The sequence below is a fragment of the Carex rostrata genome, chromosome 23 (assembly GCF_964058835.1).
Source record: "Carex rostrata chromosome 23, lpCarRost1.2, whole genome shotgun sequence".
NCBI lineage: Eukaryota > Viridiplantae > Streptophyta > Magnoliopsida > Poales > Cyperaceae > Carex > Carex rostrata.
The window spans coordinates 1,970,176-1,994,565 of record NC_135940.1 but is presented as its reverse complement, the minus strand read 5'-3'; the positions used below and the strand labels follow the sequence as shown (position 1 = coordinate 1,994,565).

Sequence of the window (24,390 nt, the reverse complement as noted above, 5' to 3'; positions counted from 1 at the left end):
TGATTTAAAAGAAAGAATCGATAAATCATGATTAACAAAATAGAAGTTTAAACCTTAATTAAGGTTCCCCTAAATAAGTAAATTAAGTATGAATCGAAACCGCGTCGAAATTTCGAGATTTTGAAACTTTATAGGCTGAGTGCGGATGGGATTGACCCGCAGTGCGGGTGGGTACATCCGCACTCATGCAATTCTGTGTTGGTCTGAATTTTCTAAGTACTGAGTGCGGATGGATGGACCCGCACTGCGGGTGGAAAGCATCCGCATTAGTCTCAGACTTTTTCTGAAATTGTGCCGAAAAATTGACTAAGTACTGAGTGCGGGTGAGTGACCCGCACTGCGGATGGGTCCAGCCGCACTCGTGAATTTCTGTATTGAACTGAATTTCCTGAAATCGGCTAAGTACTGAGTGCGGATGAAGTTGACCCGCAGTGCGGGTGGAATTCATCCGCACTACGCTCGGATTTTTCCTGAATTTCTATTGAAAATTTCCAAGTCTCGAGTGCGGGTCAAGCCACCCGCAGTGCGGATGGGTGCATCCGCATTCAGGGTAATTTTAACCCTAAAACCCAAATCAAAGCTTCTCTCTCTCTCTCTTCACCATTCCCCATTTTTAAGTGATTTTCGTCCAAGAGAGAAGAAAAAGAGTGCGTGAGGTTCCGTTTCTTTCAGACTTCCGATTGTTGCGAGAAATCGAGTTTGGAACCGAGAAAGCAGCCGAGGATCTCTCCGAACCCACCTATTTGGTATTTCTTTCTCTCATTCTTTCTTTCGAAACCTCGAATTTTCTCGATTTCTCAGATTCTCGTTTTAAACCCGAGATTTGTGTTCGAATTGCTCGAGGACTAGTTCCTCTACACTCCTTACTAGTTTGTTTGTCAATCTTTTTCCCGATTTCTTCCGATTTGGGAAATCTGATTTCTAGGGTTTCGTGCCAAAATTGAAAGTTGGCATAATCGTGATTTGATTTGTTTAACCCGACCAATTAGACTTGTAGTCGGTAGGGTTGCCTCCTGATCGTGAATTTTTAGAACATTTAACGACTGATTTGAGATCTGACCAAATTATGGTTTAACCAAAACGGTAAATCGAACTGGTACGAGAACCAAAATAGAGGACTGGTACCTAAATTGTTACCAAATGGAGAGTTTGTATGGTCCATAGGACCTAGATGAGATTGTGTGCGGTTTTAGAGGATTTTGGTAAGAAATAATGAACCGAACGAATTGATACCAAAAGCATAGAAATTGATTAAAGAAGGTATGAACCCTAGAAGTAACTCGAGTAAACCTCTCGATCGTGAACCAATGTTAAACCTAGTATACGTGTAATATAGGTGTAGGCTCGGTCGAGCAAGACGTTGCGAGGCATTTCGAGACGCCTGAACCATAAATTAAGCGGTACGCTCGTCGTATTCAGGTGCGGGATTCTTGGACTTGTTTGATACTTTATTTTCAGGAATTAAACTGTTTATTCGTTTGTCATGTTGAATGATTAATTGTTGCATATTTTGGAATTCATGCTGCATATTGATTCTTGCATAAATGAGAATGATTGAATTGTTCGGTTAAGGTTAATTGGCATGTTGGTATGGTTATTATTTGATTAGTTATATTAATTGTTCTTGATATGAATGAATCTGCCAGGCCGACCTGTTTAGGTGGCTGGATAAGGTAACGGTGACCTATCCGTTGATCGGTGTTTATGAATTTGCCAGGCCGACCTGTTTAGGTGGCTGGATAGGGTGACGCTGCTGACTTATGCGTTTGACCTGTTATGGATTTTCCAGACCGATCTGTTGAGGTGGCTGGATACGGTGACGGTGACCTACCCGTTGACCTGTTTAATGAATTGGGCAAGACTGATAGTTGTTTGTGATTCTATTTGAATGAAATTGCAAGGTTGAGCGGTATGGCTGACTTTGATTCCGTGTGTTTGCATTTGTGTCAAGTTGACCTGTATAGGTGACTTGTAACCAGACCTTAGGATATGGTTAAGCCAAACAGCTACAGATGGGTGTCAGATAAATGGTCCAGCTTGGTTGGCCATCTGTAGGCGCCTATAACCCTACAGATGTGGGTTTGATAACGGTCCAGCTCGAAAGAACATCTGTAGTTGCTATAAGCCCTAATGAATTAAGTTAAGCCAAATATATGTTGTGTTTTGAAATTCACCTTGGAAATTCCGTGAATTGTGTTTCAGGTTGATTAATTGTTGTCGAGCATTGGCATTCTGTTATTTATGATTATATATATCTGTTTGCATTGTTATTGTTTGGGTTTCATTTTTGAATATAGAGTTTGATTGCAAGTCCAATAATCTAAACTGTGGCAAATTTCGCACTGAGAATTTATTCTCACCCCCACCCTCCCGGTTATTTTACAGGTACTGGTGCGACTGATTCCGGAGAGGCACGAGAGTAGTAGGCCTTAGTAGCTTACCAGTATATGACCCTGGATATGTTTTGTTGTATAGATTTAGGGTAGGCCTCGGGGTTGGTATCCGGATGAGATACTTTTGTTGTATTATTTACTGTCCAGACTGAGTACTCTGATTTTATATTAGAAACTTGTTTTTATTGCTTGTGTTTGGTTTGAATTGTTAATTGCCTTGTAAGCATACACGGCGTTGTATGCTTACGGCGGGGGACTGTTACGACCCGTGGCCGCGGGGTGTGACAGTTCCATGGAAAGTGGTGTATATTTTCCCAATTGGATGTCAAATGGACGGGTTTCCTGATTGGACATGCGTAAATGGCTAGCTTTACGAGTTCTGACTAGCTAACAGTTATCCACTCCAGTTCTTCCAACTAGGCATTGTATATAGCTTTCCGGGCAGGAAAGTCTTCATATACATATATGGCCCCATAGTAGGTTCCTCTATCATCCTGGCTTTGAAGATCGATTGGAAGGCAATTCACCGACTTCTCCGAGTAGGTGGTACGTTGTTCACCCTAGTCAGTGATTTGGGCACTCATAAGCTGCCTTTGCAGCTTCTAATAAAGAAAGAAACCATGGCATTGAGATGCATTTTGAGTACGTACTGCTTGGTGGTACTGTCCAAGTGGGTCATAATATCTTTCTGATTGATTTCTTCCTTTCCCATGACGACTAGGAACGGGCAAATAAAGTATTTCACTTTGAATTTCGGACCTCAACATCCTGCTGCGCGCTCATGGTGTTTTACAATTAGTATTGGAAATTAACGGAGAAGTGGTGGAACGTGCGGAACCCCATATTGGATTACTCAATAGAGGGACTGAGAAATTAATAGAGTACGAAACTTATCTTCAAGCTTTACCTTATTTTGATCGTATAGACAATGTTTCTATGATGGCCCAAGAACAAGGGGATGCATAATTACCAACCGATGCCTGGTTTGCAAGGCCAATGATGAGACGGTCAGACATCTATTCTGAGACTGTACTTTTGCAAGAACAGTATATGGCAAAATCCCCTCATAGGTATGGCCGTCCCGACCAACAATCAATATAACGGGGGGAATCATAAGGGGTACGCTTACTGATGCGCAAAGGGCACAAATGCTGATTATGAATTTCGTGGTTTGGAGAGAGCGCTGTACGAGATGCTTCACAGATAAGGAGAAACGGCCGGAAGAAATTGCCGAAGAGGTCAAATGGCAGTGGGAGATATTGCAGAAAGCGCAACCCGATCAGTAATCGGGACAGTGAAAACGGTACTAGTAAGGTACGACAACGGTACCAGTGAAGATCGCAACTTTTTTGGCAAGATCGGCTTCCTGCTTCAATTTTTTGGGTTTTCTTTTGGATTTATTTGCTTCCTTTCAGACCACCGGGTCTTCAATTAGGATTTTTACATTCTGCATCTTTTAATTATAAGTTTTACATTTAGAACCTTATTATTTTTGTTTTCATTCAAACTCAAAACTTTTGAGTTGGACTTTTCTGTAATTTTCAATGTTACAAACCGTGTAACATATTTAATGAAATTAAATAGAGGCTTGACCTCTATTTTTCCTAAAAAAAAAATGATGGCCCAAGAACATGCTTATTCTTTAGCCGTAGAGAAACTTTTGAATTGCGAGGTACCTTTACGAGCTTAATATATACGAGAGTTATTTTGTGAAATAATTCGAATTTTAAATCATTTACTTGCTTTAACTACTCATGCTACGGATGTGGGAGCATTAACTCCCTTCCTTTGGGATTTAAAGATATTTATCATGCAAGGCATTCATTTATGATGACTTTCAGTTTGTGGTTGATAACACATGACACAAGTGCCCGTTGTTGGCAATGCCAACGGTTATTGTCATGAATTACCCCCATTTACTTTGTTAGTCAGATATTTTATAACGGATAATTAATTTATATACCTGTAATTAATAAACAAAATACCATATTCTGGTTTTGAGGATATATAGTGGGTAAATATATAAGAGGGATTGATGAGTTACAACAATTTTGAGTTACTTTAAAGTTACCATATTCTAACACAACAAGTTATTTTTTCGAGGGGATGCACAGTGGCAACGGGATGCCACCTATGTAACAACACAGATATAGAAACAAGGAACCACATCATGTGGTCTTGCCAATTAGCAGTTAGATTCTGGAGGGGCATGCTCTCGCATTTTGGCATCACAATGCTGACTAGGACATCAATTACCCGAGCCTAGAAACCATCTATAGCGACTGAATCAAGGAGAGAGAAGGCGAGAAGGAACGCTGTATGGGTGGCGGGGACATGGACTCTGTGGAGCGAGAGAAACATAAGACTCTTCTCTAACAAAAGCAAAACAGTACAAATTTAATTAATGATACAACAATTGATTTCTTTTACTGGAAGAACTATATGTAATAGGGTAGTGGATTGATTTTACCCCAGTCGAGTATACCCGCCCGTACCCGCCGCCCGGGGTACCCGTGCCCGAGCTCGGGTATGGGTCGGGTACTCGGGTACGCGGGTACGGGTAAAAACCGGACCGGACCCGTTATTTTGGACCAATATCCGACCATACCCTACCCGAGTTTACCCGTACCCGATTACCCGAGTACCCGTACCCGTATACCCGAGTACTGTTCATCCATTTCAAAATTCAAAAAATTTGAATTTTTCCCCCCCAAACCGGTGCCATCCCATCCGGACCGACCGGATGCGACAGTTTTTTTTTTTTTTTTGTCTTTTTCTTTTCTGTTTCTGTTTACTGTTTTCTGTTTCTGTTTTTTTCTGTTACTCTTTAAAAATTAAAAATTTAAATTTTATCCCTCCAACCAAAATTTCTTTAAATACCCCTCTTCCTCCCTTCATTTTCACATCTCCTTCTCAATTCTCATTCTCTCATTCTCTTATTCTCTTAATCTAAATTTCTATTATTCTCAAATTTTAAATTTATTGTTAAAAAAATATATAGTTGTACATTTAATTCCTTCTACAAATACGCAAACGGAATTACGAAGGTATCGAAATTACGAAGTTCGGGACCTTCCGCAAGATTTTTCCGCGAGATTTAAAGGTTATATTTATTTCATGTTAGATTAATTTATTTTTGTAGAGTAAATTTAGTTTATGTAGATTTATTGGATGTTAAGTAATTAGATATTTAGATTTGTTAGATTTATTTTATGTTAGATTTGTTAAGTAATTAGATTTATTAGATTTATTGAATATGTTAGATTTATTTAGTTTATGTTAGATTTGTTACATGTAAAGTAATTAAATTTGTTTTGATGCTAGATTTTATTTTTGAAATTCGGATTTATTTTTCATAGGTTTAAAAAATGGGTTATATTTATTTTTGAAAATATGTGAAGTAATTAGATTTATTTTGAATAGGTTAGATTTAATTTCTGTTTTTTAATTTCTGTTTTTTTTGTTTCTGTTTTTTAATTTCTGTTTTTTAATTTCTTTTTTTTTTAATTTCTGTTTTTTTATTTCTGTTTTTTAGATTTATTTTTGAAAATGTTAGATTTATTTTGAATAGGTTAGATTTATTTTTGAAAATGTTAGATTTATTTTGAATAGGTTAGATCTAATTTCTGTTTTTTAATTTCTATTTTTTTGTTTCTGTTTTTCTATTTCTGTTTTTTTTATTTCTGTTTTTTAATTTCTGTTATTTTATTTCTGTTATTTTATTTCTGTTTTTTAATTTCTGTTTTTTAGATTTATTCTTGTAAATGTTAGATTTATTTTGAATATGTTAGATTTATTTTTGTAAATGTTAGATTTATTTTGAATAGGTTAGATTTAATTTCTGTTTTTTTGTTTCTGTTTTTTTATTTATGTTTTTTTTATTTCTGTTTTTTAATTTCTGTTATTTTATTTCTGTTTTTTATTTCTGTTTTTTAATTTCTATTTTTTAGATTTATTCTTGTAAATGTTAGATTTATTTTGAATAGGTTAGATTTATTTTTGTAAATGTTAGATTTATTTTGAATAGGTTAGATTTATTTTTAAAAATGTTAGAATTATTTTGAATAGGTTAGATTTATTTTTGAAAATGTTAGATTTATTTTGAATAGGTTATATTTAATTTCTGTTTTTTTGTTTCTGTTTTTTAATTTCTGTTTTTTTATTTCTGTTTTTTAGATTTATTTCTGTAAATGTTAGATTTATTTTGAATAGGTTAGATTTATTTTTAAAAATGCTAGAATTATTTTGAATAGGTTAGATTTATTTTGAATAGGTTAGATTTAATTTCTGTTTTTTTTTAATTTCTGTTTTTTAATTTCTGTTTTTTTGTTTCTGTTTTTTCATTTCTGTTTTTTTTTTATTTCTGTTTTTTAATTTCTGTTTTTCTGTTTCTGTTTTTTAGATTTATTTTTGTAAATGTTAGATTTATTTTGAATAGGTTAGATTTATTTTTAAAAATGTTAGAATTATTTTGAATAGGTTAGATTTATTTTGAATAGGTTAGATTTAATTTCTGTTTTTTTTGTTTCTGTTTTTTAATTTCTGTTTTTTTTTATTTCTGTTTTTTAATTTCTGTTTTTTTGTTTCTGTTTTTTAATTTCTGTTTTTTTTTAATTTCTGTTTTTTAATTTCTGTTTTTTTTGTTTCTGTTTTTTAGATTAATTTTTGTAAATGTTAGATTTATTTTGAATAGGTTAGATTTATTTTTAAAAATGTTAGAATTATTTTGAATAGGTTAGATTTATTTTGAATAGGTTAGATTTAATTTCTGTTTTTTAATTTTTGTTTTTTTGTTTTTGTTTTTTAATTTCTGTTTTTTAATTTCTGTTTTTTTGTTTCTGTTTTTTGAATAGGTTTAAAATATGACAACTCCTCCTCGCGACGGGAATGAAGATTTTGCCTCGAGATTGTCGGCCTCACTTTTTGGCCCCGATATGCCACGATCTCATTATCCACAAAATTATCCACCTAATTATCTTGATAGTTCTTCCTCCCAAATGCCACCACCTAATTATCCACTAAATTATCCACAAAATTATCCACAAAATTATCAAAGAAGGGACCAAATGCTAGATTTAAATTATCAACAACCCCCACAAATGAGTGCACCGCCACCGTATTATACTTCAAACGATCCAAACGTATTCATTCCACAAGAATCACTTCAACCGACACCATCGTATACATATGGAGGCATGGGCTCTTCTGTAGCATCGAGTCAATTCACTAACACTGCCCCTTCGACAGCTGAACCTGAAATTCAAGAAGAAGTTGTCGCTCCTTCGACAAGTAGACCCCCAGAAGCACCAACAGAAAAGAAGACTAAAAGAGAAAGAGCTCCTCCCGATTACAATCAACCGTGGGCGAGATTTTATGAGATTATCAGAGATAAAAGAGGTATTATGCAATTTCTAGATTGTCAGGTAAAAAATTGCAATAGACATTTTGAGTATAAAGGAGATAGTGGTATGAGCAGCTTTAAAAGACATTCCGAAATGCATGAAAAAAAGCATGAGGAACCAAGTGCAGATGCTCAACCGAAAATAATCCAAACCCTTATAAACGCGGATGGTACCAGAACCAACCCAAAATTCGATGAATAAAAAATGCTTAGTGAATTGGCTCGGTACATTACCCACAAAGAACAACCAATAAGTATGGGTAGTTGCATGAGTTTTTCCCGGTTATGCATTCGGGGGTTAGGCCAACCAATGTACAAGAGGATGCATCATAGAAAGATGGTTGGTGAAATAAAAAAACAGTTTCTCTCTAAAAAAATGACCTTAAAGCTCTATTTGCATACCAAGATAATAAGGTCTCGATTACATCCGATATATGGACTGCCGGTAAACATGGACTTGGGTACTGTAACACTGTGAACTTTTAAAATTCAGATTTAATTAAAATAATAAGTGGTTAAATCGAATTATATATATATATACGTATATACGAAATTAGTGACGTGGATGGTGAACAATAATTATACGATTAATTGTGTTAAGAAAGAGGAACAATAGGTGTTATATAAATCATTTAAACAATATCGAACAAGTGGAGGGTTTATTTTGCAAAAAGACCACTTACAAGTGGGGGCCCCTTGTCATTCTTCTCTCTTCCCCTCCTTCCTTTCTTTTCCTGCGCCCCCTCCCTTTTCCTTTGTTTCCGCCAAGAGAGACAGAGAACGAGAGAGTGAGAGAGAGATCTAAACCCCCCGGTGACCGTATTTCACGAAAACGGAGATTTAGGAAGAGGAGCTCAAATCTCGTACATCCATCCGTTCCATCGGTAATTCCCCTTTCTATTTCTCTCTCATTTCGTGATTCCGTGTTTTTAGGGTTTCGGTGAAAACCCGTAGAATCGTACCAAATTGATTATTCCGTGCCTTTGTTGTTTCTAAAGTGTAAATTGATTGATTTCGTGTTCCAAAGTGCAACCAAATTTCCAAATTATGGATTTTCCCAAAAATTGATTAGGGTTTAAATTATAAAAGTGCCGGAATTTAATAAATTGACCTATGGATAGATCCTAACGAGCACGACTAGCGGGATTGACGAGCTTACCGAGTCACGAGATCACGGACCCTCTACGTGCCCTACATAACCAGGTGCGGGGGTTCACGGGATTTGTTTTGGGGTTTATTCGTAGAACTAAATAACAGTGCATATTATTATATTTATGTTGATTGCTTGATTTAAATAAACTGTGCATAGCATGTTGAATCTCTGATTGAAAGCATTTGTTGCCGCATTGCATTAATTGTGATATTAGTGTAATTGAATTGTATAACTGTTATGATTCTCATGTTGGTATGGTTTATCGATTGTTGATCTGTCGTTTTGAATAAGTGAGTGGAACCACAGTATGACTTGGATTGATTGTGTGAAGTGAACAGTGTATCATAGTGGAAAGTCTAGCTAGCTACTAGACTTTCATCCAGGACCCTTATGCGCATCTGGAGAATGGCCCTAGTGAACCCAGTACCGGTTGGGTAAGGGAAGTGCAGTGTAATTTTAGGTAGAACTGTGGTTCAGTGATTCAGTGACTCAGTGAAAGTGTCAGTGATTTCTTATTGAGAAAAGTGATATTCTGTTGCATATTCGCGGAATATGCCCGTGTATATTTTAAGTGATGAATTGATGAGATTGTATGACTTGAAACCAGAAAATAGAACTGTTAAGCCGGAGGTGATCGATAGTTGATATCTGTACCTCATAACCAGACTTATATTATATCTGTAAAACCAAATCTTTCTGGAAATTTGTTGATTGATGTTGATTTTTGTGAATTGAAACCGTTTGAATCTATTCCCGGTACATGTGCATTTATTATTAATGGTGAATAAATAAATAGATGCCCTATTGCTAGTGTATTTAGTTCTGGTGATGGATTTCTCACAAATCCAGTAGCCCTTTAAATTCCGCACTGAGAAAACGGATGACAGGTTTTCTCACCCCCTCCCCTCGGGGAATTTTTCCCTTTGAACTGATATGTGCAGGTAAACGCGAGTGAAGTGGGACTCGGGCTCGACTCGTGAGTATAGGCCGAGCTAATAGGTTATGCCAAACCCTTTTTATGCCATTTTGAATGTGTAGTTGAACCCGTAGTCGGTTATTTTGATGTATAGGTTATTATCGAACCGTATTATGTTATAAAACCCTAACGGTATGTTTTAAATGGTTGTTATGATTTAAATGTTGAAATTGCATGTTAAACGTCATTAAAATTTCTAGTGAATGGGGAATAATTGTTTAGTTATACGGGGATTTGATCGGGTTTGAAAACGGGGTGAAATTCCACGAAAATGGGCAAAGGGATGAAAAACAGTACCCTTATTGCGGGCCGCAATAACCCTATTGCGGGCCGCCATGAGAGTAGACAGAGAAAAATTCGCAGCTTAAAAAGCCAACCAGGTCATTGCGAGCCGCAATAAATTCATTGCGGGCCGCAATGAATAGAGGCAGAAGTGCTGTGCAGAGGCTGGGAATTTTGGAATTTGTTGCGGGCCACAATAAATTTATTGCGGGCCGCAATGAATGGAGACAGAGGCAAATTTCAAAGGCTGGAAATTTTGGGAAGTGTTGCGGGCCGCAAAAGCCCTATTGCGGGCCGCAATGGGTTCTGAAAAATGCTGTTTTAGGGTATAACTTAGTCAAATTAAATCGGTTTTGAACCAAACTTGTTTTAAATCAAATCATATGATAATTTGACTAATCTGGACCGTCGGTTAAAGGATTTTGATGCCATTTGACTTCTTTGAAATCAAATTTTCCGGGCTCTATTGAGCGGTGCTTCGTAACCTCAGACAACGCTCGCAGGGGGCTGCCGCCCCCCTACCACCCCCTGCATACTAATAGAATCGGGCCCACCCACATAAACATATATCAATATATATATATATATATCCGCATGAACAAAACCGCATTTTAAAACGAAACTGCGCGACCCCCTGTCCCGGGGTGTGACAGATATAGATACCCGTTGGAACTCTACCTATAGGTTGTTGAACCGATGCATTCCTTACAAAGCTGTCATAGGGGAGTTTTTGAGAAGCTCCACCCCCGAGGCACTACAATTGGAACTCACCGATGGAGAATGGGAGCAACTACAAAGGCTATGCAATTTCCTTCAAATCTTTTTTACAGCAACCGTACAACTATCCTGCTCATACTCACCGACGTCATTTCAGTTGCTCAGACATCTCTATGACATCTCCAAGGTGTATTGTCAATTGGAACAAGCTGAAATCCACGATAAATCTCTCACACCAATCGTAGATGCCATGAAGCAAAAGTTTCTCAAATATTGGGAAGATGTACCGCTCGTCGCGATTATCGCGAACTGCCTCAACCCGGCATACAAGAAGTTTTACACGATCAAAGTAGTTCAAAGGTACAAAGATAATCTACGTTTAGACAGTACCAGGGTGGAGGCATACGTCGATTCGAAATTCGAAGAAATGTTTAACATATACAACTCAAGAATGAGTGCCAACCAAAACCCGTCTTCGTCCTGTGCCACCCCTAGGTATGAATATAAATATACATGTATTTTTTAATATTTATTATTTATAATATATACATTATTTGTCCACTAACTTTTTTAATTTTTTTAATAGTTTCACTTCCAGGAGCACTAGCAGTGGTGGTTTGTTAGCAGATTTTCAGTCGGAGATTGAACCACAAACAACAAGCGAGCTAGTGACCTATGTATCGATGATGAACGAAAATGAACATGGACTTGACGTCATGGCATGGTGGAGGAGGCATCAAATGGCCTTTCCAACACTGGCGATGATGACCCGCGATGTATTTGCCGTGCCCGTGTCAACCGTCCCTTCCGAAAGTTGTTTCAGTTTGGCGAACAGGATCCTCTCCGATAAACGCAGTAAGTTGGGTCCACATGTCTTTGAAAGACTTGTGTGCTTGAAAGATTGGATTCAAGCTGAAGAGCGCAGGCAACATGTGCCTGAAGCATCATCATCCGAAGTCGACACTGAAGAAAGCGGTACCGAGGCGCAGCACCAGGCTAATTCGAATTCAGACGGTGCGGAAGAGAGCGAATAATGGTATAGGAATGAGAACTTCTAGATAGGTAGTGTCGGTATAAATTTCTAACCTCTTTTAGTCTTTATCGTTATTTTTTAAATTATAAATTTCTAAATATTTCAATTAGTTTTTAAATTATTCATTTTAAAGAAGAATTACTAACAAAAAAAAAGTTAGAACTCCGCCTATGTTATTTTACATAGCCGGTCCCAAGCCCGGAATAAAGGAGGAGGGTAACTTCTATTGTTTTAAAAATTTCGAGATATAAATAAATTATGAAACTATATAATTAGAACGAGAATTTAAAAATAAAATAAAATGACTCGTGTAAAGAAATAAATAAATACATTTGTACTTAGGCGACTAAACAAACAAATTTTGGCAAGAATAATTTATATATATAAGTTACAAATTTTAATTATTTAGGAATTATAAAGATGTGACTTGATAATTTTATGTATATATATACACACTATTTGATATTGAATTATTCATATTTTAAAAGTTGAATTATAAGCACGTAATAACATTTATACGACATTGTTTAAAAAAAAAAAACCAACAAAAAAACAAAAACAAAAAAACCAGAAAAAAAAAACAGCAAAAAAAAAAAAAAAAAAACCCAACAAAAAAACCAGCTAAAAAAAACAGCAACAAAAAAACCAAAAAAACAGCAACAAAAAACCAAAAAAAAAACAGCAAAAAAAAAAAAAAATACCCGTACCCGTACCCGCCTTACCCGTCAAGGGTACACTGGTAAGGGTATAGGACGGGTAGGGTATGGGTTTTGAAAATTATACCCGCCATACCCGTACCCGAATACCCTTGTACCCGAGTATACCCGTACCCGAGACGGGTATACCCGGGGTACCCGTACCCGCCCGAGCTGCAAACCACTATAATAGGGTGGTCAACCACGCAGGGGCTTATTGCTTTCGCTTAGAGGCTATATTTGTTAGCTAGTTTTGTGGTGTTGAAATTATAAAGATAAGACCTTTGTATATAAACTTTTATTTATCTTAATATATACTTCATAAAAAACATTCCAGAACGGTATTTGCAATGGTACCCAATAAAATCATTTCTGAAATTTATACTACTAACATAGTTCAAGTGTACTATGGTATATTTGTACGTAATGTATAGATACAAGTGTGTGTTGTCAAGAGGCGAAGACAAATTTTTTTTGTGATAAAAAATAATTAAATTATAATTAAAAATTATATAATATTTAGTTTAGTAATACTGATCATTTTTATAATTATTAGGATCAAAGTGAAATAATTAAGCTTGAAATATATGAGTCGAAGTAAATATATGTAGCAATTTTCTTTCTAAATATAGTTTTAAAAAATTGATACATTTCTTACATTTTGAAAAATAAATGGGTCAATTGACCTCCTCTCCTTCCAATTGTATCTGCCTTTTAGTGTTGCCCTGAATTCTTGCTAACAAGCAAGGTTCTAAATAGCGTTTATCGCGTCATAGCGGGAAGCCGAAAAAAAAAGCTATAGCGAATAGCGTCGCTATAGCGAAAGCTATGCCACATAGCGTTTTTTTATTTTTATAAAAATTATATCATATATTTGTACTAAATATCAACATTATATAAGTCTCATAGAATAATAAATAACATCAAATTGATTAAAAAATTATAGTATTCATATTGAACCAATAAAAAGTCCAAATTGCGACTCAAAATATCCATAGTATTACTAATATCATAAACTATCGATCTTTTTCTATTCAAAATATATTTAGCATCATGACATAATCTATCTTTTTTCTATTTAAATTTCAAAATAACCTAGACATCATGGCATAATTAATTATCTTAATCTATTCAAAATATTCAAACTACCATATAGTAAGTATCATTTTGTTACTTCAAGAAATATCTTAATATATTTAATTTGAGCCTTTATTTAAAGCCCATATAAATTAAAAAAAAAAAAAAAAAACAGCTCATGTTGCATAGCGCGCTGTAGCTTCCTTATTTGATCTCATTTAATAATTAATAATTTTTTTATTAAAATAATAATTAATAATTTAATATAAAGCTTAGTATGTCAATTATAAAAAAAAATCACGGTTAAAATCCAATCTGAGCCTTTATTTAAAGCCCATATAAATTGAAAAGAAAAAAAAAACAGCATGTTGCATAGCGGGCGCTATTTGCGCTACACGCTATGCGCTATAGCGGACCGCTATTACCGCTATAGCGTCTGTAGCTCAAATAGCGTGTTTTAATTGTATAGCTTAGCGTTTTGGGTCCAAAAACGCTATAGCGCCGCTATAGCGCGCTATTTAGAACACTGCTAACAAGTGACAAGTTATGTGAGAATGAAACATTGAGGATAAAGAACATCTTGGACAAATTTCAAGCAAAATTGTAATTATGAAATCAAAGACAAATTAGCAAAAAAAAAGAGCAACTAAAATGAAATTTTTTTATAAAAGAGTGTTCTAGGTTACAATATCGGACATGTTCCCTTTAGACATGATATCATGCAAGGAAAAAAAAAAACTTAAATCCACTTCGACAAAAATTAGTTGTAACATTTGATCATGGTCAACAATGAGGAGATCAGTAAACTATATAATTAGAGAATTCTCCACAGGTGTAACATTACAAGTTACTGATTTCGTACCATAACCTAATTTTATCCCACAGGCACTGAGTGAAGATACTGGTAAGTATGGACTTGTGCATATCAGGTCCAGTATTGTTACAAAATACTGAGCAGCTTAAATATGTAAAAACACAGAGAAAACTAAAAACCAAAGGATTACTAAGGATTGAAAATGGAAACTCCATTAAAAATATAAGGTTGATTAGAACTAACTGTACTTCAATCTATACAACAATTAAGAAAATTAGGAACCTAAAATAGAAAGAAGCAACTTATGAGACAAGAAGCAAACTTCTATATGGAGAAATATTTGGTTTCATACATCTCTCAATCACCAAATCAAGCAACTTATGAGCTTCCTTGCTTTGACCTTGTTTGCAAAGTATACCTATAAGTGCTCTGTAAGTGTATTCATCTGGCAAAAACCCTTGCTCAATTAACTCCCTCAAAACATCAACTGCCTCTTTCCAGTAGCCTCGCTTGGTAAGTCTGTGCATAACACTTGTGTATGTAACAAGATCCGGTGTTGCACCATTCCTAAGCATTACCTGAAGAAATTCCACAGCTTTCTCAGTTTCACCATTCCTGCATAATCTATCTATAATAGTGTTATGGGTTACGATGTTAGACTCGTCACCTTTAGACATCATGTCATGTGAAAAAACCACAGCTTTCTCAATTTCACCATTCTTGCATAATCCATCTATAAGAGTGTTATAGCATACAACGCTAGGCACAAACCCTTTACAAACCATGTCATGTAGAAAATCTACGGCTTTATCAATTTGACCATCCTTGCATAGTCCATCTATAAGAGTGTTATAGGTTACGGCATCAGCTTTGTACCCTTTACAAATCATGTTATGTAGAAAATCTACCGCTTTACCAGTTTGACCATTCTTGCATAGTCCATCTATAAGAGTGTTATAGGTCACAACATCAGCTTTGTACCCTTTACAAATCATGTCATGTAGAAAATCTACGGCTTTATCAGTTTGACCATTCTTGCATAGTCCATTTATGAGTGTGTTATAGGTTACAACATCGGCCTTGTGCCCTTTAGACATCATGCCATGTAAAAAAAACAAAGCTTTCTCAATTTCACCATTCTTGCATAATCCATCTATAAGAGTGTTACAGGTTACGACGTTAGGCTCAAACCCTTTACAAATCATCTCATGTAGAAAATCTACGGCTTTATCAATTTGACCATTCTTGCATATTCCATTTATAAGAGTGCTATAGGTCACTACATTAGGCTTGTGCCCTCTAGAAATCATGTCATGTAGAAAATCCACAGCTTTCTCAATTTCACCATTTTTGCATAGCCCATCTATAAGAGTGTTATAGGTCACGACGTCAGGCTTTACCCCTTTAGACATCATTTCATGTAGAAAATCCACCGCTTTCTCAATTTCATCATTCTTGCATAATCCTCCTATAAGAGTGTTATAGGTCACGACATCAGGCTTACACCCTTTACAAATCATATAATTTAGAAAATCCATTGCCTTCTCAATTTCATCTTTCTTGCACAGCCCATTTATAATAGTATTATAAGTCATGACATTAGGCTCAAGCCCTTTACGAATCATCTCATGTAAAATATCCATTGCCTTCAGAATTTCACCTTTCTTGCACAGCCCATTTATAAGAGTGCTATAGGTGACAAAGTTAGGTTTGTGCCCTTTGGACTTCATGTCATGTAGAAACTCCACAGCTTTCTCAATTTCACCATTCTTCAATAATCGATTTATAAGAGTGTTATAAGTCACGGCATTAGGTTTGTGCCCTTTAGACATCATGTCATGTAGAAAATCTAGGGCTTTCTCTGTTTCATCATTCTTGCATAATCCACCTATAAGAGTGTTACAGGTCACGACATCAGGATTGTGCCCATTAGACATCATGTGATGTACAAAATCTACGGCCTTCTCAATTTCACCTCTCTTGCACAGCCCATCTATAAGAATGTTATAAGAGACCAAATTGGGTACACATTCCATCTTAGGCATTTTATCGAGCACCATACTTGCAGCCTCATCAATTCTATTATCCAAACACAGGCCTTTGATTATTGGACTGAATATCACGGCATCAGTTTTGCAACCCTCTTTGAGAAACCGTCCAAAAAAAGCAAACAATAATCTCACCTGATTCGTTGTGGCACAGCAATCCATCAAGATCGCATATGTAAATTCATTGGGTTTGATTCCTTTAACTTGAGTCAAGCGGTTGAAGAGAGAAAATATGGGGTTGTTCAAGGTTTTGGTACGAACCAAGGCCGCAAAGAGCTCATTGAATTGACGGAGGGAGGATGCACGGTTCTGAGCAGCCATCAGCTGGTCAAACCGGCCAAGCGCCTCTTGGGTAGAAATGGCATCTGGCTTTGGGTCCCGCCTTCTCTTCTCCATCTGCTGCTTCCCTTTCCCAAAAGGTTTGCTAACATTGGTGTTGCTGGAAAAATTAATATTGTATGGTGAATTTTGCCGAAATTTCAATCGCGGGAACGCGTAGCAGACAAGATGGAGGCCTTGGCGAGAAGTTAATGGGGATTGGGATTGGTAAGTTAAAGGTGAAGAGAAGGAGGCAAGAGATGACACACACACCATCCTATTCTTTTATGTATTGTTTTGTACTACTGCATTCAGAAATAGCACATAATCAACACACAATTTTATAAACAATAAATCAATTTGGATATTAAAATGGTCCAACCTTGTCATCTTCTCGAGGAAGGAAAACCGTAAATAAACAGTTTAAAATAGAAGATTTGTATAGCCACAATTAAATGCAATATAAGGTTACATATATCTGTGAAAAATTAAAATATACATAAGCTATATTCTCTACAGAAAATGGATTTTGACAGGTTTATGACATTTGAATATCTAAGTAGATAGACATGCTTTCATGCTAGAGGTTAGTGCATTATGCTGGACTGTTTGAAAGGAAAGAAATGCATTGTTTTAATTAGCATATCACCGAGACCACTAGAAATATAATTATATTAGTTCTTACTCGCTTTAATTATTGACTAAGTAATACTAAAGAATCTCTTAAAGCTAAGGTGAAAATCCGGTAGCCTAAGGACCTATATTCCTATAACATGATAACACAGAAAAAATTGAATTCTGTTACAGTCTCTCCCGTTGTGGAAGAAGTGACACTGATGCCAGTGCAGGCTTGGAAAAACTGTTCTATCAAACTGGTGCGATTTGTTAATTTAGTTTTAATGAGGAACTTAAATATAATAAAGATAAAGTGGTTGAGGTATAGAAACTAATGTAGTTGACTAGGACAAGTATATGTATTACATGTGTGTATGGCTGAAACCTAATCTCTAAACGAAACTGTTACCTGGTGAGGAGGCAAACACACAAGTGGTGAAATTATTCTGTCAAGACTAATTAATGAGGCTGAATGAGTTGCTGAGAATTGTTGAACCAGGGCATTGGAATTTATAGGTTTTCTGCTGTAATTTTGTTTTTGTTTTCTTCAGTAATGAAACAGACAGTGTGGAGGTCTCAGGTCTACTTGTGTATATTTTAATTTTAGAGCACCCAAATATACTTAAAATTGAACGATTAACCACAACTGGGAAGAAAAACAGAGATAAAGGGGGTAAAGAATACAAACCTGTTGAAGCACGGAAAGAAAAGTGGCATGGACGAACGGAGAAAAGCGAAAAGAGACTAGCGGTAGAAGAAAAGAGACAAATTAAGTGTCTGATACCGTCATACGGGAGAGGAGGATAAGGAGAAGTCTGCTTCATTGGGTCAAGTGCTTCTCTTGTTTTCAGTTTATTTCATATTCTAAGTGGGCTTGGGCCATATAGACTATAGTGGATATCCAAATTAAACGGTCATGATTTTAACAGAGAAGTCTTGACGTCATGCAATGCACGAACTATTTAATACAACAACATTGCATATGGTCTTGTGTGCTGCATGAAGCTAAACTGCTCTGTTAAAATCTTTACCCAAATTAAAGGGATATATATATAGGAGTACAACTAGGGTGTTCTTAAGTTCACCAAGTTCTTTGGTGAACTCAAGTCTAAAATCCGTCAAATTGGTCTAAGTGACGAATTCAAACCATTGAAACCCGTTTATCTTACGAGTGATGCATCTACATGTGAAAATTTTAAACATTTGAAGTAATTTAGTATAAAAGCAAGCGGTCAATTTTAATAGGTATCTTTATGAAGAAATCAATTACAACGGTTGAGATTAAAACAAATATTTTACTCTTTCCGAATGGCTGAAAATACTTATGGCTCATGTTTCTGAGTATACCGTTTTTCTCAGTGACATGTAGAAAATTGGTATTAATTAGATAGAGGATGAAGACAAAGCCGTTGTTTTGTTATACTTGTTGTCTAAGGTATATCGGGATTCAAGGAAACCATGCTTCTTAATAAGTTTTCACTCACCTTTCAGGATATGAAAAGCAATATGTTAGTCATATCCAAGTATCTAACATTGAAATATAACTAAATATAATATTTTCTAATTTTTTCATGAACAAGTTAATATATAAATGAAAAAGTAAACACTAATATCCGACCTATTTGTGACTAAATATGGCATATCACTAAACAATAACATGTATTTCTCTCTGTCATCCAATTTGTCCTTCCCTATACTTTTTAATTTATGATAGTTTCTCAATTTTTTTAGAGTAAGATGACAAGATAGCATCTTACAACAATTTATCAAATTTGCATTGATAAGAAAAATATTTTTACACAGAACACCGATAATTTCTCAATTACTATAAATTATAAAACTCAATCATACTTTAACTCAATTAGAGTGTTCAATGGACATTAGATTATATTCGGGCTAGTATCCAGTAACAGTCATATATATATATATATATAGGATCCATTTTAAGATTTATACAAATGATTTATTCTAAAATTAATTCAATAAATATAAATAAGCACACATATTTTAAAAATTAAATTGTTCTGATCAAACATGAAACAAAATTTGATTTGATATCAATTGAAACGCCCCTTGCCTCAACATGTAATTCTTACCCAACACATCCAACGCAAAACTGTCATGGCGGAATAACAGGGCTAACCCAAACCGGCTCGTCTCGCATCCTATATTGCCCATAGACCGGCACCGCATCCACACTCCGATCCTCCATTGAATAATATATTACTATGCCATTAAGGCCCTCAAAGTTCTTGGAAGTTCTGGTCCAATAAATTGAATTCCCTTTAATACCTGAGTCAAGAAACGCATTGATTGCAACCGACTCAGATCGGAGTTTCCCGAGAAACAGAGCCTGATCCCCGATTTGCTCCATGTACTCCCAGGTACACTGCTGGTCTAGCTTAAACACCCGAAGTAAGGTGTAATTATTTTCTAAGACTGATTCTAAAGTGTAATCATCAGCTAGAACTGTCAACAAGTCACCACCTGTCGACTCAACCAAAAACGCATCACTGGTATATCTATACAGCTCGGGCATCTCCACTTTTATTATACTGGTCCTGCGGGATTTCATGTCAAAGTTACAAAACAGAACATTGCCAAGGTTTTCAATCCCGCATAGCTGGTTCCGCCAAAAAATGATATCTTTAAATAATATAGGCTGCCCTAGATCAAGCACCTGCCATCTCTTCCCCGGCGGTTCGCACAGCGCAATAAAAGTTGATCGTCCCATTACAGCCACGACACAATTGGGGGATCCTGGTGGGGCTGACAAAATTGCCTTTTCGATGGGTGAGTCGAGGTCAGGTAAATGGATCTCAGAAAGCAGTACTGGATTAAAAAGACATGCACGTGATGGATTTTTATCTGAGACCAAGAAGAACCAGCCGGCGTGGTAGCCAAAGCAGCGAGCCCGACAATGAGGAGGAGGGAGGGAAAAGCGGGATTGATAATAGAAGATGTCGAACAAGGAGAGACCATTGTCTGGTCTGGTCAGAAGGAGGCGAGGAGGATAAAATTGGTAAGGCAAAAGAGGGATGGATTTCTTGGCAAAGCTGCGCCAACGGGAGCAGATCTGACGGAAGTAGTAGCGATCGATGGGGCGGAGGAGCACAAAGATCTGTTCTAGGAGATCAGGCAGGAGGTGTGACCAGCCAGCACGGTTGGAGCCGGTGATAGATACTGTGGGCTTGTGTTTCTTCTTCATGGTGCTATATATATTGTGCACTATGCAAACAATCAAGTGGACATTTTGAGGTAGGCATTTTATGAAAGTGTTTAGCTAGCTAGGGATGAGTCAGTAAAAATTAACCTTCATGCCCATCATGTTTAAATTAAGCAAAATAAAGTATTTGTGTTGCCAACTGATGAACCCTACAAAAATAGAAATCGGGATTTCTCTCTTTTCCAAAATTATCACAAAGAATTTACGTTATGTAGATTTATATAAAGTTAGAAATCTAATTAACTAAAGTGGTCTGTATATGGGTGTCAATGACATCCATTGGTCTGTATATGGGTGTCAATGACATCCATTTTAAAAAATTAAGAGGGGAAGGGCAAATGTTTTCAATAATGTTACAAGAGGGGTCATTGAATGTTTTGAAACAAGAGTACATTCAATTCTCAGGTTACAAGTGTTTTCAAAGTACTCTGAAACACTTAATTTGTTCCTTGTCAATTATTCTCTCCGGAAATCTCATTGAGAACTCCGAATCTACTGGTAAATGTGTCACCTAGCTACTAGATTTTCAGTCTCATTTTATTGTAGTACGCATATGTACATTAACTGGAAGGTTAAATTAAATTATTCAAAAAGAATTTGAACCTTGGATGTGGTTTTTCACCATGTACATATATCATGTGATGTGCATCAAATTTGTTTAATGTAAATTATTTTGCTCATTTTAGTATAACCTTAAGCTGTCATCATTTAATAAAAAATTTGGTGTGTGAAAAGCTCATCCAGTAGCTTCAAATGATGAATACAAACGTTCGAAACTATGAATACAAAATGCATGTTCCAACATATTTATTTTATGAATAATGTATTTAGATATAAAACTTTATAGTGAAGCAACAAAATGTGTTGAAAAATTAATGTAATAAAATAAAATTTACTATATTGTTAACTGCTTAATAACTTTGACATGCAAGCATGAAATATAGCTTTTTTTTATTTCATCATTAATGATAATCCGATGAATTTCAGAGATATGCTTACAGACCATGCACCTTATTTAAATGGGAAAATTGGTTATTTGTCACTCCAAAATCTTAAAATTTGAAAAATGTCATCCCCAAATTAGAAATCATTCTAATGCCACTCTAAACTTAGTTAATTTTTAATTTTGCCACTCCAAATAATTATGACTAAAATATCCTCCCTTCCACTCTAAACTCTGTCTTCTTCCCTTCACTCTCTTCCATCGCTGAAAAGTATACCTCTACAATAGAGAATACACCTAGTTCCATGCCATCGCCACTTGAGGTACTCAATTAAGATTCTTAGAAAATCTATTTTGTGCTGAAATTATGTAAAAAAAAATGCATCTTAGTTCTATACTGCTCTAAACAGAGTGGAATTCTGATCCATGAAAATAGACCTGCCTCCATTACTTTTTTTTTTTTATGGTTAACTGGCAAGTGCCTAGTTAACAAATATATTGCCACTTAAAATGGCCCCTTCTAGCTATCTATTAATTTTGGCTTGTAGCATTATGCTATAAGCGCTTGCACATCCTCTATCCCTACCCTTTTCCATTCCTCTCTCTATCATCATTTTACGTGAGGTGTATCCACTCATTGATTTCTAATGTTGTGCTCTCAATGATCATTCCTGGTGGTCTACGCTTATTTGTAAACAATATCTTGTTTCTCTCTCTCCAAAGACCTCATGCTCCTGCCGCCCAAACCGTGTCCCATGTTGCTCTTATCTGGCCGTGAAGTGACGATCTTACTTGCAACCAAATATGCCCCAGTTTGTCGTCCTGAAATGGCCTATATGTCAGATTAAATTTGGCCATCAGGCCTGTTCAGAAGGTCCTCGCATAAGGGTAAGCCCATAGCATGTGCCCACATGTTTCAATCTCCGTTGAGTCGCATAGTGCGCACCCATGCGGCACATTGCATCCCCTTATAATCAACACCTCCTGCGTCAGCAGACTATCCTGTGTTACCAACCATACAAAGATTCGTACCTTAGTTGGTATTTTTAATTTCCACAATGCTTTGTAGTATGAGCATGTAGTTCCCTTGTTGTGCATGGCCCTGTAAGTCGTTGCACAGGTGTACTTGCATTCCTGTGTCCATCTCCACCTTTTCCCTCCTTTTGACAGTTCTGGTTTGGTCGATACCTGATAGAAGTTCTAGTTTCTCTCTAAATCTTTTATGAAGAAATATTTATTTGTTGATTTCATCTACTATCCCATAAATCTTCTGTACGGTTTGAGCCCATTGGCTGGCCGGTGTACTATATAGTTTCCAAAGCCATCTAGTGAGTAGTGCTTCGTTTTGAACGACCAGATCTATAATCCCCATACCTCCATTTTGTGTTAGTGTACATACCATCTCCCAGTTGACCAGGCAATTTATGCCTCGACACGTTTCGTTGTCTTTCCATAGAAAATATCTTCTCATTTTATCCAAATGCTTTAACACTCCTTTGGGAATGGTGAGCGCTTGCATATAATGCAATGGCATAGCTGTGAGGACTGACTTGACCAGTGTCACTCTGCCTCCATATGAGAGAATGTTAGACTTCCATCCCTCCATTTGATTCTGTACTGCACTGATCATAGGTTGTAGATCTATCATTCTCGGCTTCTTGGTTGTAAGAGGCAGGTCCAGGTACTTCATTGGAAGTTAATTGAGATGGTTGATACTCTAGGATATTCTGAATGACTTGTATTATGTTATGTGGAAGCGCGATTGGAACAAAACTGCTTTTGTTTTTGTTTATTTTGAGGCCCGTGAGCTCCTCGTGCATTGATAGAATTCTAGCTATGATTTTAAGGGTTGTTGGGTGTGCTTCACAGATAATGACAGTGTCATTTGCAAATTGGATTGGCTGTAGGGCCATAAAGATTGGATTTGACATCAGGCGTTTTGGATAAATCGGGTTAGGGAGTCTGCCACAATGATGAAAATCATGAGAGACAGTGGATCGCCATGTGGCACCCCTCTTTGGTGGGGAAAAGAAGGAGTTAGGCTGCCATTTACCTTTATTGCTGACGATCTTGATTGCCAGATGTGTAGTACTGATGCTATCCATCTCGGAGGAAAACCTCTTTCGATCGTGTAACACTAATCAACTGTGTGGAATGCTTTTTCAAAATCCACCTTATACAAGACGGCTGGCACTTTCTCCCTGATGTAGAAGTTCAAGAATTCTCTTGCTACTACAAATGATTATGTCATGGACCTTCCGATTATATTCCTACATAAAATAAGAATTGAGAGGCGGCATATGCAATTACAGTAGCCACGACATACACAACATTTTATAGTAACTTCCCCTTTCGACAAGAGAGGATGCATAAAAAGAAAGTGAATCCATTAATCATAATAATGACATGAAACAAACAATCGCAATCAAACCAGCATGGTCATACAAATACTGAAACTCAACCTACACTCACAAAAAAAAAAAATAATAATAAATCAGAATTGGGAAAAAAAAAAAAAGGTAAGATAACTTAGAAGATGAGGTACCCGCTGCAGAAGCTGTTGCAGGAGATCTTACCCATGGTTTAGTCTTTTTTTTAATAAATAAAAGTTCAAGTATTTTTTTTTTAATAAATATACGGGATGACAAGCGATCTTGTCCATGGTTTAGTCCTGTCAACACATGACAGGATTTAATTTT

The 24,390-nt window shown here is 36.2% G+C and overlaps 2 protein-coding genes across 4 annotated transcripts; both read right to left on the bottom strand.

Moving 5' to 3' along the window:
- Positions 1-14,731: 14,731 nt before the first annotated feature.
- Positions 14,732-18,350, bottom strand: LOC144575129 (uncharacterized). Of its 3 annotated transcripts, none has more exons than XM_078325247.1 (3): positions 18,211-18,350; positions 15,120-17,212; positions 14,732-15,002 (listed from the first exon to the last, which is right to left on the bottom strand). In XM_078325247.1, the coding sequence occupies exons 2-3, from the start codon at positions 17,181-17,183 to the stop codon at positions 14,844-14,846; spliced, it is 2,223 nt and encodes a 740-aa protein (XP_078181373.1). In that variant the 5' UTR covers positions 17,184-17,212; positions 18,211-18,350; the 3' UTR covers positions 14,732-14,843. The 3 variants fall into 3 exon arrangements, with proteins under 3 accessions (XP_078181373.1, XP_078181376.1, XP_078181375.1); XM_078325250.1 differs by lacking the exon at positions 18,211-18,350 and adding an exon at positions 17,932-18,056; XM_078325249.1 differs by lacking the exon at positions 18,211-18,350 and having other exon boundaries at positions 15,120-17,870.
- A 1,291-nt stretch (positions 18,351-19,641) lies between these two features.
- On the bottom strand, positions 19,642-20,730 carry LOC144575177 (F-box protein At2g05970-like). The gene has a single exon (XM_078325295.1). The coding sequence runs from the start codon at positions 20,728-20,730 to the stop codon at positions 19,642-19,644; it is 1,089 nt and encodes a 362-aa protein (XP_078181421.1).
- Positions 20,731-24,390: the final 3,660 nt, after the last annotated feature.